Source organism: Geospiza fortis, unplaced genomic scaffold (genome assembly GCF_000277835.1).
Source record: "Geospiza fortis unplaced genomic scaffold, GeoFor_1.0 scaffold286, whole genome shotgun sequence".
Lineage (NCBI taxonomy): Eukaryota > Metazoa > Chordata > Aves > Passeriformes > Thraupidae > Geospiza > Geospiza fortis.
In genome coordinates, this window is record NW_005054444.1 from 1,185,734 (window position 1) to 1,203,061 (window position 17,328).

General features: G+C 46.9%; 1 protein-coding gene across 1 annotated transcript; it reads left to right on the forward strand.

Moving 5' to 3' along the window:
* The first annotated feature begins 12,813 nt into the window (after window positions 1-12,813).
* Window positions 12,814-14,833, forward strand: AICDA (activation induced cytidine deaminase). Its single transcript, XM_031062291.1, has 4 exons — window positions 12,814-12,999; window positions 13,881-14,151; window positions 14,303-14,418; window positions 14,718-14,833. Exons 1-4 carry the CDS (start codon window positions 12,814-12,816, stop codon window positions 14,769-14,771), a joined length of 627 nt encoding a protein of 208 aa, XP_030918151.1. The 3' UTR covers window positions 14,772-14,833.
* Window positions 14,834-17,328: the final 2,495 nt, after the last annotated feature.

Sequence of the window (17,328 nt, forward strand, 5' to 3'; positions counted from 1 at the left end):
TGTTGCACAGAGCCACAGTCACACAGTACTGGGGACAGTTTGCTGCACAGAGGCAGATGTCAGAAAAAGAGCAAGAACAATTAATGTAGGACCATCTTGCCAGGACCTGCATTTCTGCTGTATGCAGCAAGAAGCTGGTCACATCTTCTGTGTAGGGGAAGACACCCTGTGCAGACAGTTTCCATGTGAGGTCAAAATTAGCCCTAGATGGGCTAAATCTCTCTATATTTATCCAGGGTACAGGAGAAAGAATTCCAAGTCACAGTGACTAGAATTTTATCCTTCATATAGGAACACTGCACTGCTATTCAGAGGGTGATGCTCCTCTCGAGTACTCCAGGCTCATGAGACTAAGAATGAAGGAGGGATTTCTTTGTACTGAGAGGGTGCACATTTCTGTACAGAGGAGGGTACTGAGAGCTCGATCTCAAAGACATTCAAGCCACTGGCTTCCATGCCACAGGGATACCTGTGAAAATTGCCTGTGTGGAGGAAGGTAGGACGGAGATGGATCTTGGAAATTGGACTGGGTCAAGTCTGTTCTCTGTATTTAGAGGTGAATATTCATCACTATAGATACATAACTGGGTAACATAGCTACTGTACAGCATATAGAAATTTAACTTTCATACAGGTTGGGAAGTGGTTAGAACCATTTCTATTGCTTGCTTTCAGCAGGGACAGGAAGAGGTGCTCCTGTCCAGGAGAACACTGTTTTAATGCTAGAGTCTCTATAATCCATATTAAAAGAAAATTTATTTCCTGTTATTCTTGGCAACTCTCATGTGTTTGGGTTTATTTGTCTCTTGCTGTATCTCCTCCAGATTTGTGGGGATACTTGATTCCATATAAAATCTATCATTTGGAACATTTTACTCCCTGCTAGACTAGTCCTCTACTGTCACCCTCCTCTCACTCATGAATCACAGCTCATGGGAGTTCCTGGGAATGCTTTTTTTTCCTAGAGAAATATAACATTTTCTCCAGCATTTTTTTTACCATGGATAGCTGTGCCAGATTTTCCTGACAATTGTTAGCTGCTGAACACAGGGATAACTCCTCCCAGCCCGTGAAACCTGTGCTGAGGACACATCTTTTTACTATGCACATGCACATTCTCCACTTTCTGGTGGAGAATTAACATCTCCAAATAAAATGGCATAATGACTGAAATAAGAGAAAAGCCATAATAAATATCACATAAGCAGAGAAGAACCTGTTCACTACAACCATTTAACTCAATAATGGGAATATCTGAGAGACCACATTAAAAATTACACATCTATGTCTAAAGGATTAGGAAAATTTCCTTTTCATTGATTTTCTGACTTTTTCATAGTTTCATCAGGCATTGACTGTACATCATATTTTGGTTGAAAAGATGAAGCACTAAGATGTGGGGGACTCTGAGCAGTGCAAGTGCAAGCAGTCAAGTCTGCATTTAGATGGTATTTCTAGAACAAAAGTGGCTGTGGGCCAAATTACCCATTAAGCTGCCTCTGAGAGTGCCCCATAGATCTTCAGGACTAAACCACACAACGTAGATTATTGCACAACACTCTAATCCCCTTCCTGGCTGAAGCTGTGGTGTCCTGATCTGGACTGCTGTAGTGGGTACAGCCCTAGCCCCAGTGGCTGGAGACACTGCTCCCTCCCACACAGGCCAGAGCCTGCTCTGTCTCATAAACTCAGCCTTTGCAGTGCTCCTGCACTGGCGCTTTCCCCTGGCTGTGTGAGCCAAGCACAACATATGCCATCAACTGTTTGTAATTCAGCTTATTCTTCCTTTTCCCTTACACTAGAGTTGGCCCACACTTCATTGGCACTTGTCCCATACCCAGATTTATTTCCTCTGCCACTCCAACCCGAACTGCCACAATATCTGGACATCACTTTCTCTTGCAAGCCGGGGAAGTGGTTTTAAATACGCCTCCAGGTAGGTGTGCTGCTCGTGCAGTTGGGCTAGCCACAAAGAAAGCTGACAGAGCCCTGTTTTTAGAAGCATGATTCTGCACTTGTGGCTGATTTTCACAACCTCTCCTGACCTGGAGCAGGAGTTAGATGCCCAGTGGTCACTTCCCACACAATGGCTGTTCCTCCTCCTCTTGCTGTCACAGCTCCCTGGTACCGATCTGTGTAGCCAGTTTGAAGGCTGCTGGTTAAAGCCTGTGCTCCAGTGTCTGCTCCCCAGCGAAGCAGTGCCTCACAGCTGGGCATGTGGGGCTAACAAGCATGGGAGGGCTGTCGGGAGCATCTGACATGTCACCTAGAAGCTCCTGAAACTTGTTGCCTGAATCCTGTCCTCAAGAGCCCACAGTGTGCACAGAGAGCATTGACATCGGGCATCCCGGCTTGGAAGGATCCCTCAGGGATGTGCTGCTGGCTGCCGTGTGGGCTTGTCCTTCACAGAGGGGACTGGTCCTTGCCACCCACCCAAAAAGAGCTCCTCTACTCAGCAAAGAATAGCTGGGTTGAAACCAAAAGAGACTTTAGCTTTAATTTATTTTTTTTAATTGTTTGGGTAACTTTTTTCTGGAGATATTAAAGTACACGATCCTGTAGTATTGACCCCTGACACCACATGATGACATTGTTTGACAGTGCACATTTGTCCAGTTGTGAGCATCTCCTTGACTGGGGCACAGGAAATCTGAATTCCAGTTCTGAATCTCTTCACCCTCTGCTCTCTGATCTTTAGCACTTTGCTTTTTCTCTCTGTTCCTGCCATCCTTAGAACCTGAAATGCAGCAAGTTGGAATAAACTCTCACAAAATAGAGAGCTGGATTTTAGTCCATTAAAAAAGTTATTTAAAAATATGTGGGAAATACCACAAATGTATTAGACTGTCTACTTTTGTTATTAGTGTAAATTATTTTCTCAAATAAAAACATGTTCACTAATGTGAATTATATCAGTTAAAATACAAACAGCATGTGCTTGTTGCTAGTATGCTGAATTATATTTAAAAAGTGAATTGTGAAAAACATTCCATTCATTTAATTAATAAATTATCTATCAGAATGCAGTTTGGAGCATTTTGCTAAAGTTGTAATTTCCATACAAATACAGCTGGTCACAAATTAGCAAAAAGGTGTAATAGAGAAGCATATGTAATTCAATGTGTCTAACCAATAAGACATGTCAGATCTCACCTGCTTAAATATAAGAATAAATGTAGGTTAAGCTGTGTGTTTTTTAAAATAAATGTGGATATTGAGGTAGTATATGTTCCCAGTTAGGATCACAGATAAACTTATGTTGAAAGTAAACGTGCAGAGATAACTTCAAAGCTGCTCAGATTGCTCAGAGCCTTGTCCAAGTGAATTCTGAAAAATTCAGCAGGGGATGGAGAATCCACTTGTTCTAATATTGCACCACACTTAAGATGGAGAATAGTTTCCTGATGTCAGATGAGAAATTCCTTTATTGCATCTTTCGTCTGCTGCCTCTCTTCTTTTTGCTGTGCATCGCTGAGAAAACTGCCTCCCCTACAATATTGCTGCAGTCAACTGAAGAAAATAACAAGAAGAAACTTTTAATTAATACAAAGCACAAGTTTAACTGCAAAACAAGGCATTTTTTAAAACTATTGAAATAAATTCTCTTCCTTTGGGGAAATTGTGCTAAAAAATGCAAAACATTACAAAAATCAGTGGTTCAATTAGAGGATTTGCAGTCTGTGTCCCTGCAGCAGGTCACTTTTTCTATGCTCATGCAGCATCTACTTCTTGTGCACCACCTTCTCACCCTGAGGTCACTTTCAATTTCTCTGCCTTGGGTTTGGTAGCCTTGGGTTTCACTGTTTTGCCCTTAGCTGGATCTTTGCCTCTTTTGGTCTGTCAGTTTTCATATCCTGTAGCTATTTCTTGGCCATCTTGACTTTCCTTGGGACTTTCTTCACAGCCAGAGCTAATCAGGGCTCCTTGGCAGTGCTAGTCAAGGGCCAGGGGGGTCTTGGCCTTTGCTGCCTTCTTGGCACCTTCAAAAGCCTTTCTTTTCTGCCTGGTGCAGTGAGTGTAGTTGCTCCTGAGACTCTCTATGCTCTGGTGATTTTCTCATCAGCCCTGCTTGAGCCCAGCACTGTCATCACACACTGTCCCTTTTGGCTCCACTGTCCTTCAGCTGCTCTCTTTGTAGTTGCTCATTGGTTCAGCTTGGGAAAGATGTCTGAATTCTTTGTAGCCTCTGCAAACCTCTTTGCTATTTCTTTACCCTGAGAGTCCCCAGGGGCACTGCTTCATGGTAGATTTTTGCCTCTCCAATCCAAAATCTTTGCTGGCCTTGTTCCCTGTTTTCCAAACTACAGCAGGACCAAGCTAGCCACCCTTAAGTAAATTTGCCTGTGCCTTACCTGTACCTGCACAAAAATGATAGAAGAGAGGAGTGGATCTGGTGTCCCCATGTCAAGCACAGACCAGGCAAAAGGAAATTACCTAGTTGTGTATGTGAGTGCAAGATCAAGAGATGCTCACGAGGACTTCCAGCCAAGGAAACCTTGTACTACTGCAAGGTCCTCAGCACACGACTGACAGCCAAGGAGCATCCAACACGCGATTTCTTACTGAACTCCCAAGAATTCTGTCTCAGTCTCTCCAACAAAGTACTTCTCCAAAGACAACAGGGAAGTTAAAATCAGGATTTACCACCCAGGTCCCAGTGCAAGCTCTTTTTGCAGGGAGTAGCACAAGCTGCAGCACTGCAAAAACATGAGCTCATCACAGGCAACACAGGTTTGCAAAACCATAACCACAGCTAGAAGGTGAGCCTCATTGTGAAAAACAGCAGTACAAAACCGAGTTTCTCCCTGTGGCTAACAGATGACTGCAGAGATATGGAGCCAGTGACTTCCACTGAGGAGCAGGAAAATCTGATTTGAAACTGTGTGGGGTGCCCAGGTGCCTACAGCTGATCTGTAGGAGAGTGGAGTAACACTGGAGCAGCGCCTGCAGCTCCCTGGGTATGCAGAGGGTGCCCTCGAGGTCAGCACAGAGTCAGGAGCCACTTGAGATGGGCAGGGCAGGCTGGAGGCTGAAGCTGCAGGCACTGCAATGGCAAGCAGCAGGGTGCCAGCAGCTCTGGTAGGTATTCTACCCCCCACATCTCGACATGGGGAGGGCAGTTCTGCTTTCATCAGAGAGTCTGTTTCTTTTAGCATAAATGAGGTAAGCTGCCAGCCAGGTCACAGCCTCAAGCCAGAGAACACATAGAGGACATTTAGCACAAGGATGTGGATTTTGGTCACATTTTTTATCTGCAGTCGTGGTGGGGAAGCCATTCACTAGGTCTCAAACTCCCCAACACAATCTAGCCCCTTTCCTGCCTTCCTGCTGGCGATCCCAGAAGGTGTCTGTCTCAGTAGCAAGGGCTGGAAGTGCTGTGGTCTAGAGACATGGTGGAGGGTACTAATACAGGCAGGGAGACAAAATAATTGTGGGGTCACAGGGCCAGAATTAAGGATTATTAGTTCCTGTAAGAAGGCCTGGGCAGGGCTGGCAGAGAGCTGCAGGGCAGGAATGAGAAGCACTCACAGGGCTGAGGTTAAAAAATGTATACTCAATTCTGTAGTTTCACCCTAATTTGCCTCATCCCCCAGCACCAAAACAAGCTCAACAGTGAAACAAAAATAAACTGCAGGTCAAGTCTCCAGGTAAAGATTTTGCAGTGCAAGCCTGGAAAGCTGAATTGCTAGTAAAACACACAATAACATATAACGTTAATGCACGCTCGGCAACCAGATACCCTCAATTCTGCATCAGTGGCATCATTGACAATCCTGCAGCATGCAGCAGTGCAAGTTTTGTAAACTCACCCTCCCACACATCCTGAACTCCTGCCTTTTTTACTTCCCCCTTCCCTCTCATAACCTGGAATCCTTGTTCTTGTCTAATTTAGATGCAGCCTCTGTGACACTCACCCCACAGCGCTTTGGCTTTGCATTTGCAAACCCCAGCACCACACCATCCCTCTCTGGTGAAGTCCACCCCAGGCAGACCACACACACATCCTCACAGCTTTTATAAATCTCTGTGGTGCTGCACATTCCGCAAAAATCACTGCTTTGTAAAGCAATGGCTGAAACCTTTTCCCCAGGCACGGCATCCACTGCTGCATCACAGGAAGAGGTGGCAGCTCTAGGGACAAGGCTCTCTGCCCCATGTCCTAACAGCAAGCTGCTCTACACCTAGTGTGGAGGGGGTTTTTTCCACCCAGGACTGGAAAAATGGGAGTGGTATGCCCGACAGTGTCTGAGCAAGTGCACTACCTTTGTGTTGGGTCTGTCATTTTAAGGAGGGTGAGGAATCTTTGTGGAGTGAACCCAGTGAAATGTGTGTGTAATAAATAAGCATTTTGACATACAGTCTCAGGTTTAATATATGCTGGTATTAAGTGAACGTGTTCCATGTGCTTATAATAAATAAGCATAGCAGCTTATTTATCTGCCAGTGCCTTAGTGCAAGGAGCTCCACCATTGCCCTGCTCAGCATCTCTGTGCAAGTCAGTGGCTGTGGTGCATCAGCACTTGTGGAGCAGAGAAAGTTTTTCTGTTTGAGGTTTTCTCTTGAGGCCAGGGTGAGCAGGTGTCTGCATTTCTTGTGTTCAGTGCAAAACCAACCAACTGGTGACAGAGGCGCTACTTTCAAAAGGCGATTTCTGAGCAAAGGGTGAATGGAAAAAATAAATATATATTTATAATGGCATGCACCAACACATGACTTCCTGTTGACTAAACAAGCAACCTCTCCTCTGCTTTGGGGCTAGATAATTTAAATTATTCACTGTATTTTTGCTGTCTAATTTCTTGGTAATTTGCTTTCTGAATCTTTTGTAAAAGTAATGGTGGCATTCCTCCTCTCACCCCACCTTCCACCTGACCACTGCTCTTCAGCCAGCACTTATTTCTTTGTTCTCACTCCAAGACAGAAAATAAAGCCCTGAGTGCAAGAAACCTGAAGGGATGCTAGAACATTCTTCCATGATCCCGAAAAGGTGGAGCAGTGCCTGTTGCTAGATAACACAGCAGCACAGGCACCCTCTCCAGCTTTCCCCAGCAGCCTTTAACTGACCTGGGCTTTGATCAGAAACCGTGATGGAGGCATCTTCAGTATTTTCCTCTTCCATCTCCAAAGAGGTTTTCACTGAACAGAAAGGACAGAAAACTGAAGGGATCAGCATATCCCCTTGGGTATGAGCTCCCAGCCTATGCTTGACACATGTAACAGATTTGGAAATTTACAACCAGGGAGAAAGCTGGACAAGCAACGAGATCAGGGATCAGCAACCCTCCCACGGTTTTCTAAACTACTTTTTTTGGGTTTTTTGTTTGTTTTTTTTTTAACCAGAGCAGGAGTGACATCTGCTAATGAGCAAAGTCTTGCTGCGGCAAGAGGATGCAGCTCCTGTTTTAGGCAGAACTGCTTAGGAACTGAAGGTGCCTCTTGAAATGTCCCCTAGACTTGCTACAAGACTCTAAAGCACATCCGCACCAGCAGGTTTCTGCTCTGGGGATTACAGATAGAGGCAGAGGAATCTCTGCCGCTGACTTTGTGCACTTGGACCTCACATGTGAAGGAAGTTACCAGTCTAAATGAAGGGCATTAGAAAGCCTCCAGCAGTGCTTAGACTTGAGAGCCTTGCCATTAATTATAGTTCATCTGTTTGTTCATCCATTCTTTCTTTTTTATCTCTGTGGAGAGCAAAGAAACTCTCAACATTTAGGGGAAAGAGCATGTTTTAAACATGGAAAGACAAATTCCACTTACAGGCAGGACCAGAGAAAGGATCTAGTTATGCATTTTATGAGACTTGACATGTAAAACCTTTGAGAAAATTTTGCATCAATTAAATTTATGGGGAGAACCAAGCTGGCCATGGTGATATTCCTTTCAAAGTAGAAAATTTATATAAAATTTTGTGCAATCTTTTGGCTATGAAAATTGAGAACCAGCCCAAGAATAAAAGTGAATTTACTTGATTTATGGAATGAAACACAAATGGTTATGATCTCTAAGAAGCAGATTTCCCAGAGTGTTTTGCTTTTTGTTTTTGCTTTTCTCTTTTTTTTTAATGTCCTGTGTAACAAATGTGCCCTTTGAATTATTAAAAGAAAATCTAGTATTAAAGTGTGATTGTTGCTCTGACCTAGGAGGTTTGTCACAAGGTGCTACTAGAGCAAAGGCTTAAAGGGGACAGCTATTTCATTAGCCAGACTGTTCTCTTAGGCTCTGTTAATTAGGACAGGGATTCTCAAGGATTTCAGTCTTTTCTAGCTTTGGTCAAGCACTAGGAGCCAGATCCTCAAGGAGGATAATTGCCACAGCTCTTGAGACCAATGCAGCTGCCAAAATGGGTGTTCATTGAGTTTGTGTCCTACTCAGGCATTTCCCTGAGGAGTAGGACAGCCCATGCCTGGGCTTTGCAGGAGTGCTTCTCCTTTTCCTGGAGTATGCCATGCTCTGTGCTCTCAAAAACAAGTCCTCTCCAAGAGCTGGGCTACAGAGTCTGCTCTGTTCTGGCAACTCATCTCTCCTTTGCCTGTTTTTGCATATACTGGTTTCACAAAGCCTTAGCATTCTGAAAACCAGTAAAATTAATAAGGAAAGTAAATCAAGCAGAGAAAAAACGAAGAGCTACCCTAGCACGAGGTAAACAAAAGCCCTGCTACTCAGCCATGCCTGCTTGGGGCAGAAGCAGAGCAGAACGTGCCTTGGCTGCCTCCTGGGCACTGTGGCCAGCCCCAGGCACTGCCCCAGCCTTGCTGCCCTTCAGCCCTGCACAGGGGGTGGCTGCCAGGGCAGCAGCAGAGCCTGGGTAGCCCAGAGCAGTGCTGGCAGAGCAAAGTGTGTGCATCCTGAGTGCCAGCCTGGCTGTGACAGCGCAGACTCAGTCACGGGGTCCTGACTGTCACCCTGCCACCAGCAGAGCTCGGTGCTGGTGCCAGCACCGCCTGGAACAGCAGGATCAGGCCCAGAGTCACTCCCCACTGGTGCTTTGTGTGCAGCTTTGCAGTGCAGGTCTGCCACCACTCCTGGCATGTTGACAGGGCTCAGACACCCGTGACAATGTTTGGGTGCCAAGCTGAGGCTAGCCTCTCCCCATGGAGCCCTGGGAGCTGAGTCCCTCTCACTCTCATCTTCAGCTCAGCGCTGCTCCATGCAACTGCCAGACCTTCAGGGGGTCACAGAGGAGCAGGGAAAGTCTGCCCACAAGCTGCTATTCCTGAGCTCCTTCCAGCAGGGTGGCTCCAGGTTGCTGCACAGAGCTGCAGCCTCTGTGCTGGAGCAGGGCAGGGTCACCGCCATCCCTGCACAGCTGCGTGATGCGAAGCCCAGAGGGATGGTGTGGTTTTGCCCACATTCACACTAGTGGTACACAAGCTCTCAGGCCCCCTCTAACCACTAGACAATGTTTCCTGCCTTGTTATGCTATTGATATTATTTCAGAATAATTTTGCAGGTGGGAGGGGGCCGGTAGGCAGTGGAAGGGGGGGTGGTGACCAATAGGTGCTGAGCATCTTTCAGAACTGATGCCCCTTTGCATCTCAACATCTTTCCCTTCAGCTCCTGCAGCTCCAGAGACCCTTCTAACTCCTCCCTCAACCACACCCCGATGAAAGCCAGCAGGGAGTAGATAGGGGTGAATGGGGAGGGGACACACAGGCCAGTCCACATTTCTGTACATCAGGTATCAGCAGGCTGCAGGGACAGTCAGCGAGATAACCTCCCTGTGATCCCATCACCTGAGAGAGACCCTGGGAGTCATGGACAGGTAAAAGGAGTGTCTCTAGTTTCTTGCTCCTATGAGAAATGAGACTCTTTCTGTCAGAATTAACTTGCTTTCCCTCTGGTGTTGACCATCCCTTTCCCTTTCCCCATCTGACTCACTGATCTAACTCCCTGCCTGTCCTGCTCTTGCAACTTGCATCTCTGTGTCTCTGTTGTTCTTTCTCTTTGACTGTCTGCCACCTGTGCTCTTTTCCCTTTCTGTCATTTCTTTCTTGTGGCTATTCTCTCTTCCTTTCATTGTTTTTCTTTTCTAGAAACAAAGGATGATAACAGAAGGATGAACAGTCAGATGCTATCTGCCGCTTAAGCCCCTCAATCCTCTACTTGCACTGCAATTAGTCTGTGAGCTTATTATGGCTAATCAGTCTCCACAATGGTGTACTATGCACACACTCAGGGGGCTTCACTCTGATTTCATGAATCTTTATTTGAGGAGAAGATCTCTGTTCAAGCCGCTTCTTCAGTGCCCAGGTGTAATCACAGCTCCTGTGTCCTTGCTCCTTTCCCTTGAGCTATGCTATTGCCACAGGAGTTGCATGTGTATCCAGCAGTTTACACCTAGCCAGACATCTGCTCAGTTGCTCCACACATCATCTGTTCATTCATTCTTCTGTTTGCACCAGCCATATTCTGAAATCCTCCCTGGGGAAAAAATCCTACCTGGGATGGTGAACTCCAGAGGAAAGGGAGAAAAAGAGCTGATGTTAGTGAACATATGAACATTTCTAGTTGAACAAGTGTCTTCTGTGATTCAAATTGTCTTCGATTTGTTCTGAAACTGAAAAATAATCTAAGTGATCCTAACTTTATTTTTCTGTGGTTTGGGGTCATTTCTTGTTCTTCACTCTTATTTGCATCCACATGCAACTCTGCAGGGTCAAAAACATTGAATAGAGAAACATTGAATGAGATGAGAAAAGGGACAATTAGAAGAAGAATCAGAAACATTTTGAAAGCAAATGGTTTTGCCCAAAACTTAAAAAAAAAACTAGAAAAGGGAAAGTCTGTTTTCCCTTATGTTTTTGATGTGATAAAAAGCATTTTTCCGTATGGGTTTTAATGAAACATCAACACAATTGTAATTGTTCTTCTCCTGGCTTATGTGTTTCTTCAGCAAGCAGTTGCCATGTGCACAAGGCTCTGCTCTGTTTTCTGCAGTTGTGGCACACCCCAGGTAAGTGCTTTGCCAGCCTCTGACCTACACACCTGTGCAATTTTCTGGGTTATCCTTTCTGGACAACCTGGGAATCTGTCACCACAGAACAGATCCCCACTCCAGCATCTCTGTTGTCTTTTCCATACCCCTGCAATAACACATCTAAGACTTAGAAACCTGTGGTGAACAACTGGTTGATAATTTTGGGGAGAAAAAAAAATTGGGGAGACCAATATGCGTGTGAGTGTGTGTGTTAGGAATATACACAGGTGTTCATTTGTAAGTGTTTGCACAAAGGCAGGGAAATAGGGTGAATCCAAGGTGGTAGGGAGTGAGTCAGCTCCAAGAGTGAGAAAGATGGTGAAGAACATACAGTGGATATGGGAAACAGGCACACCCCATGGACATCCAGAGAAAGGGGTGACGGAATGCAGTGGGATCAGCTCGTGCTCTGCTCCTGACACAACCTGCAACACACCAGAGCAGGACTGCAACAGTTCTTATGGGACAGTTCTAATGTGATGTGCTTCTGCAGGAGCCTGTCAGCACAAAGCATGGCATAGCAGAGTGTGTGTGTGCTTCCTCTTTCTGTGTGAGCAGGACAGGCATTTGTGCACTGCAGGCTGAGGGAGACAGGGCAGGAAAGAGGCGTTTGCCTCTCTGTGGGACAATCAGGGCAGCAAGGCTGCCTGAGGGAGAATGTCTGTGATTCAGGTGAGGAGCAGTAGGGAGTGACACACAACCTCAAATCACATCACCAGGTAGCAAGAGGATGTGCATGACTGTATGAATGAGTACCTGTGATGCAGTGGCCATGTGTCAGGGTGCACAAGGGACAGAAGCTCCTGCAGGGGCAGAGAGGATGCCTATTAGCTGGTCATTAAGTGCTCTGCAGTGCTCAAGTTTTATGGTGACACTAGCAAACAGATGAAGGGTGTATACAAGTGCCTAGACTCTCAGATTTAAATTCCTAACAAACCCAAATTCCCCCTTTCTACACTTCACTGGAGATCCTCCGGAAAACCCAGCTCAGTATCTCTTAAACTTACCCCAGCTTAAACTGAACGTCAGCCTAACAGTGGGAAAAGATGACAAAGGACATGATTATTTTTAACCTATTCACTTCTGTTTTGCATTGCTGCGGGGGAGGTGAGTATCTCACCTCAATGAACCCAGCTGCCTGTGTCCCTCCACTTGGCAGTGAGGCTGTCAGAGGTGGCTCATGACTGCCTTACAGCCTCCCTGTGCTCCTGCTGCCTCTCCCCAGCATGGTCCCTGGGCACAGGAGCAGGCTCATGCCAGTCTTGATGTCTGTCTGCTGTGGAAATGGTACTTGTGTCTGGGGAAGTGTCAGCATGGCTACCATTTACATATTCCATCAGCTGCTGGATGGCATCTTTCCCTGCTCCTGCATATTTTCAACTCTGCTCTTCTCTTAGGCACTGCTTCGAAGGCATTCAGTCCAGTCTTCTCTGGAGAGATTCTAGTTTGGTCCATCCCTTGCCCCAGTGGACTTTCTGGATTTCATATAGCAAAAATAACATCTCTTGATGGCTGAACTCCACACCTTCTCATCTTCACAGGTCTTCTCAGATGCCTTCATCCTCCTCCCTCCCTAGTGTCCATGTTCTGGATATTTTCAGATATTTTCACACTCTGCCCAGCCATAGTTGCTGTTTGACTAATCACTATTAATTGACACACCATTTCCACTCACAAAGTCACCTGCTTCATCCCCAGAGTCACGTCTGCATCCTTTCCCTAGAACATTTCATGCAAATTACCGACACTCTTCTCATACAGAGAGGCTTGGATGTGAAGGGGATATTTTTGGTGCTGAGGCCTCAACAGAGACATGGTAAACAACTGGCTGCATGAGTAAATGTAAATTCTCTCTTGTCTTCTCCTGCAGCATCCTCATGCAAAGGAGACTCTTCCTCTACAACTTCAGGAACCTGCGCAAGGCCAAGGGCCGGCGTGAGACCTACCTGTGCTATGTGGTGAAGCGCCGGGACAGCGCCACCTCCTGCTCCCTGGATTTTGGATACCTGCGCAACCAGGTGGGGGAGGGAACACCTTGCCAGCCTGTTCTGGAGCCTGCAGCTCCAGCTTGCCTGGGGCAGCAGGGAGCAGAGGCCTGTGACAGCAGCGCAGGCACACCTGGGCACTGTGCAGGTACAGACACACCTGGGGCTGTGCAGGTACAGGCACACCTGGGCACTGTGCAGGTACAGGCACACCTGGGCACTGTGCAGGTGCAGGCACACCTGGGGCTGTGCAGGTGCAGGCACACCTGGGGCTGTGCTGGTGCAGGCACACCTGGGGATGTGCAGGTGCAGGCACACCTGGGCACTGTGCAGGTGCAGGCACACCTGGGGCTGTGCTGGTGCAGGCACACCTGGGGATGTGCAGGTACAGGCACACCTGGGCACTGTGCAGGTGCAGGCACACCTGGGCACTGTGCAGGTGAAGGCACACCTGGGCACTGTGCAGGTGCAGGCACACCTGGGGATGTGCAGGTGCAGGCACACCTGGGGATGTGCAGGTACAGGCACACCTGGGCACTGTGCAGGTACAGGCACACCTGGGAGCTGTGCTGGTTCACACCGTTTGAGGGATGCAGCCTCCGGGTAAAGCTGTACTTTGTGCTACCCCCGCGTGTGTTACCAGCGAGATGCCCACACCCCCTGCTGCTTTTCCAGTCTCCCTACCTTCCTGCTTAGCTCCCGCCCATCCCGATCGTACGTCCCTCCACATCAGTGCCCACCAGCGCTTCCCTAGCCCTTAAGTACTGCCGTGCCTTGTCCCCGTGTGTGCTGACCCAAGAGCACTCCCTGCACCTTGCTTCTCCTCCCTCACACCCCATGCAGGCCAGCCCTCCCTCCCTGCCCCTGTCACTCCCTGCTGACTCCTGGTCCCCGTCTCTCCCGGTTTCCCGAAGATGGGCTGCCACGTGGAGGTGCTCTTCCTGCGCTACATCGCAGCCTGGGACCTGGACCCGGGGCGCTGCTACCGCATCACCTGGTTCACCTCCTGGAGCCCCTGCTACGACTGCGCCCAGCACATCGCCAGCTTCCTGCGCTCCTACCCCAACCTGAGCCTCCGCATCTTCATGGCCCGCCTCTACTTCTGCGAGGAGCGCAAGGCAGAGCCCGAGGGGCTGAGGCGCCTGCACAAGGCCGGGGCACAGATCGCCATCATGACCTTCAAAGGTGAGTTGTGCAGGCAAGAAAGAGATGATGGAGAGCCAAGGGGTGTTGGGGAGAAGGTAGGGCAAGGAGCCAGAGGAGATGATGCAGAGTGTGGTGATTTAGTGATCAGTGTCCTGTTAAGCACCCTGTAACTCCCCTGCACCTTGCACAGATTACTTCTACTGCTGGAACACATTTGTGGAGAACAGGGAACAGGCATTCAAAGGCTGGGAAGGGCTGCATGAAAACTCTGTCCATCTTGCCAGGAAACTTCGACGAATCCTCCTGGTAAGGGCCAATTCTCCTTCTTCTTTTTCCAGTGCCTCTCCCCCCAGCTTATTCCTCTCTTCCTCACTATAATTACTCTCTGCACTTGCTGCTCATCCCTGCCATCTGCCATTTCATTCACTCATGTGTCTTCATCCTCCACATCCCTTATACCTCTTCCTCCAACTTTCTTCATCTCTCCTCTCCCTGTTCACTTCCCCCTCTTCCCCCTCTCATCCCATCTCTTGCCATTCCTTCCTCATATTCATGGGTTCTTGCTCACTTGACAACTGACCTACCATTTCTATTTTGTCCTGCAGCCACTGTATGAAGTAGATGATTTACAAGATGCTTTTAAAATTCTGGGACTTTGAAGTGAAAGTCATCAGCAATCAGAAGACTTCACAAACACTCGCTCTTTGATGTCCAACTCTCTCCCTTACAACAGATCTTTCTCCTCTTCCCTCCTGACGTCTCTCTTCCTTCCAGCCCTGTGTCTAGAGATAAGACTACCTTTACTTTTTATTTCCAAGGAGAATTAGGCTGATCTTGTGAAGACACCTTCCCCAGGCTCACACCTTATCCATTGCTAACTGGGAATAGCCAGGACTGCAGTGACATTGCCAGAGAGTGATTTGCCTCCCCTCACTCCTTGCAGAGCTAATCCAGGTGATCCATTAAATGGAGCCCTGGGTTTAGCCTTGCCCAAATGGGAGCAGACAGCCTGCAAAGCTGTTTGTGTGGCTGTGTTCTCACTGGTGCTGCACTGACCTGCACATTTCATGAAGGCTTCAGGGAGCACATTTTTTGGCTCTTAGAGCTGCACTATACTCAGCTGCTCTGTGTTCTCCCCTGTGAAATGGTTTAGTTGTCCTCCTGGATGCTGGTAGGAAGTGAAAACCATCACGGCTGAGGTGGTACAGCTTATGTATTAACAGCAAAGTTGACCAGCTACTGGAAAGCTCAGCTGAGAGTGTTGAAGTGAGTCCTTGACAGCCAAGGTAGCTCAGCTTGAAGACCTCACATGGAGCTAGCAGGTCTCTCTAAGAGGATTGTGTGCAGAGCACCACAGCTCTGACTGTGTGGAGTGCTCTTCATCCTCTGAGCATTTCCCCCTAGACCAGACATGCAATGTGCTCCCTCCCCAGCCAGCTGCCTCTACTGGAGGCACCTTTACAGTCCCATAGTCTTTTGTTTTTCCCAGTTTTTTATTGCCCATAATATGGTCAGCAATGTGACTCTACTGAGAGCTGGCCAGAAAAAAATCCTGGCATACGCAAAGCTCTTTGGCCTGCAAAGAGATATCTTCTGTGGGGGCCAAAACCTAACCATCCTCCTGCCTGGCAATCACTCTGTTTCCACTAGGGGACCCCATTAGCTCCTGATCTGGTGGACACAGTCTTTACAAGCTGAAGATATAGATTCACAGTACATGCCTGCTCACCACCACCTTCCCACCCTCTGAATTACAGCAGGATTGTCCCCCTCAATCCAACCTCTTGGGGCTTGCACGAGGCTAAGTGTGCCCCACACTCTGGTGTGCTCTGTCATTTCCTTCATGGTGGCTGCAAGTTCTCTGCTCCATCCTGTTCCTCTTTCTGGGTAGGGCTGGAGGCTCCTCAGAACACCTCCCCTGGTGCTGGGACAGCAGAGCCCTGCCCCTACAGGGCCTGCTCCTGCTAGCAGAGGTCACAACCAGCTGCCTCGCAAGCTTCCTACAACTTCAGGCTCCCAAGGCACTCTCAGCTTGGGAAATTTTGACCAGCAATAGCAATGACAGTCCTTTGCAAAGCATTAATTTGCAAGCATGGTGTTGTATATTTGTTTCATATGGTGCATATTATTTATATAAATAAAGGTCTTACAAACAAGCATCTGGTTTTGTCTTTTTTTTGGTGTCATGTGGGTGAAGGAAGTATATTGGACACTGAGGATTGATATGTCACCTTTTCTTTCTGATTTCTGGAGGTACAACCTAGAAATATTAAACTGTCTTCGTACTTTTACTTGTAGCTTTAAAGTTATTGACAATGTCACCCAGCAGATCAAGGCAGATAAATTGTTCGGGTACTTTGGACATGCTACCAAAAACCTCTGAAGTTATCTGAGATGCTTCTTTCATTGATGGCCAGCCTATTGTGCCCATTCATGACTCATAATTGACCACACTGGACACAAAAGGGCTGGCAATATGCTTCACAAAACAAGAAGAGAAGCAAAGATGTATAAAGAATCTTCATCTTTCAACTTTTGACATGTAGCTGTACAACATCATTGTCCTTCTCAGTGAAATTGTTAGAAAAAACTACCATTTTCTTAAAAAGGGGTTGAGATACAAGTTTTCCTTAAATTTTGACTAACGCTGAGTTGAAGATACTTGTTGAAACATGACGACAGCTGACATTGTACAGGAGGAGAAAAAAATGTAATGAGTAAATGCAAAGAATCATGAACTAGATTAGAAATACATCCTATATTTAGATTCTTCTGAACATAAATCTGATTAAATTCAGAGTGGACTCTAGAGTTAATCCATGTGATTCAGCTATAGGAATTTAGCTCTTTTGCACACAAGATTGTTTTAACTGCACTTTTTCTGTTCACAAATACCAATTCATGTTGTTTGTTACAAGCTATTCTTTAATTTGGCTTTCTAAATTAATTCAGCCTCAAACGCTTTAGGTGTCTCTGCCAAGAATAACTCCCTGGAGGGTGACTGTTATGCAGTAACATTACTTTATTAACCCAAGATATTTTTCTTGCTTTGGAGACTGTTTATATAGTGAACATTTCACTACTGATTGTATATTTTTGAGAACCACTTATCTTTACAGCCTTATGGAGATTGTGGGTGTGCTGTTCTAGATGTCACTCTTCTTTATATGCACCTGGGCAAAAGCTAAGCTCTCAAGGGGACTGTGGCAAATATAC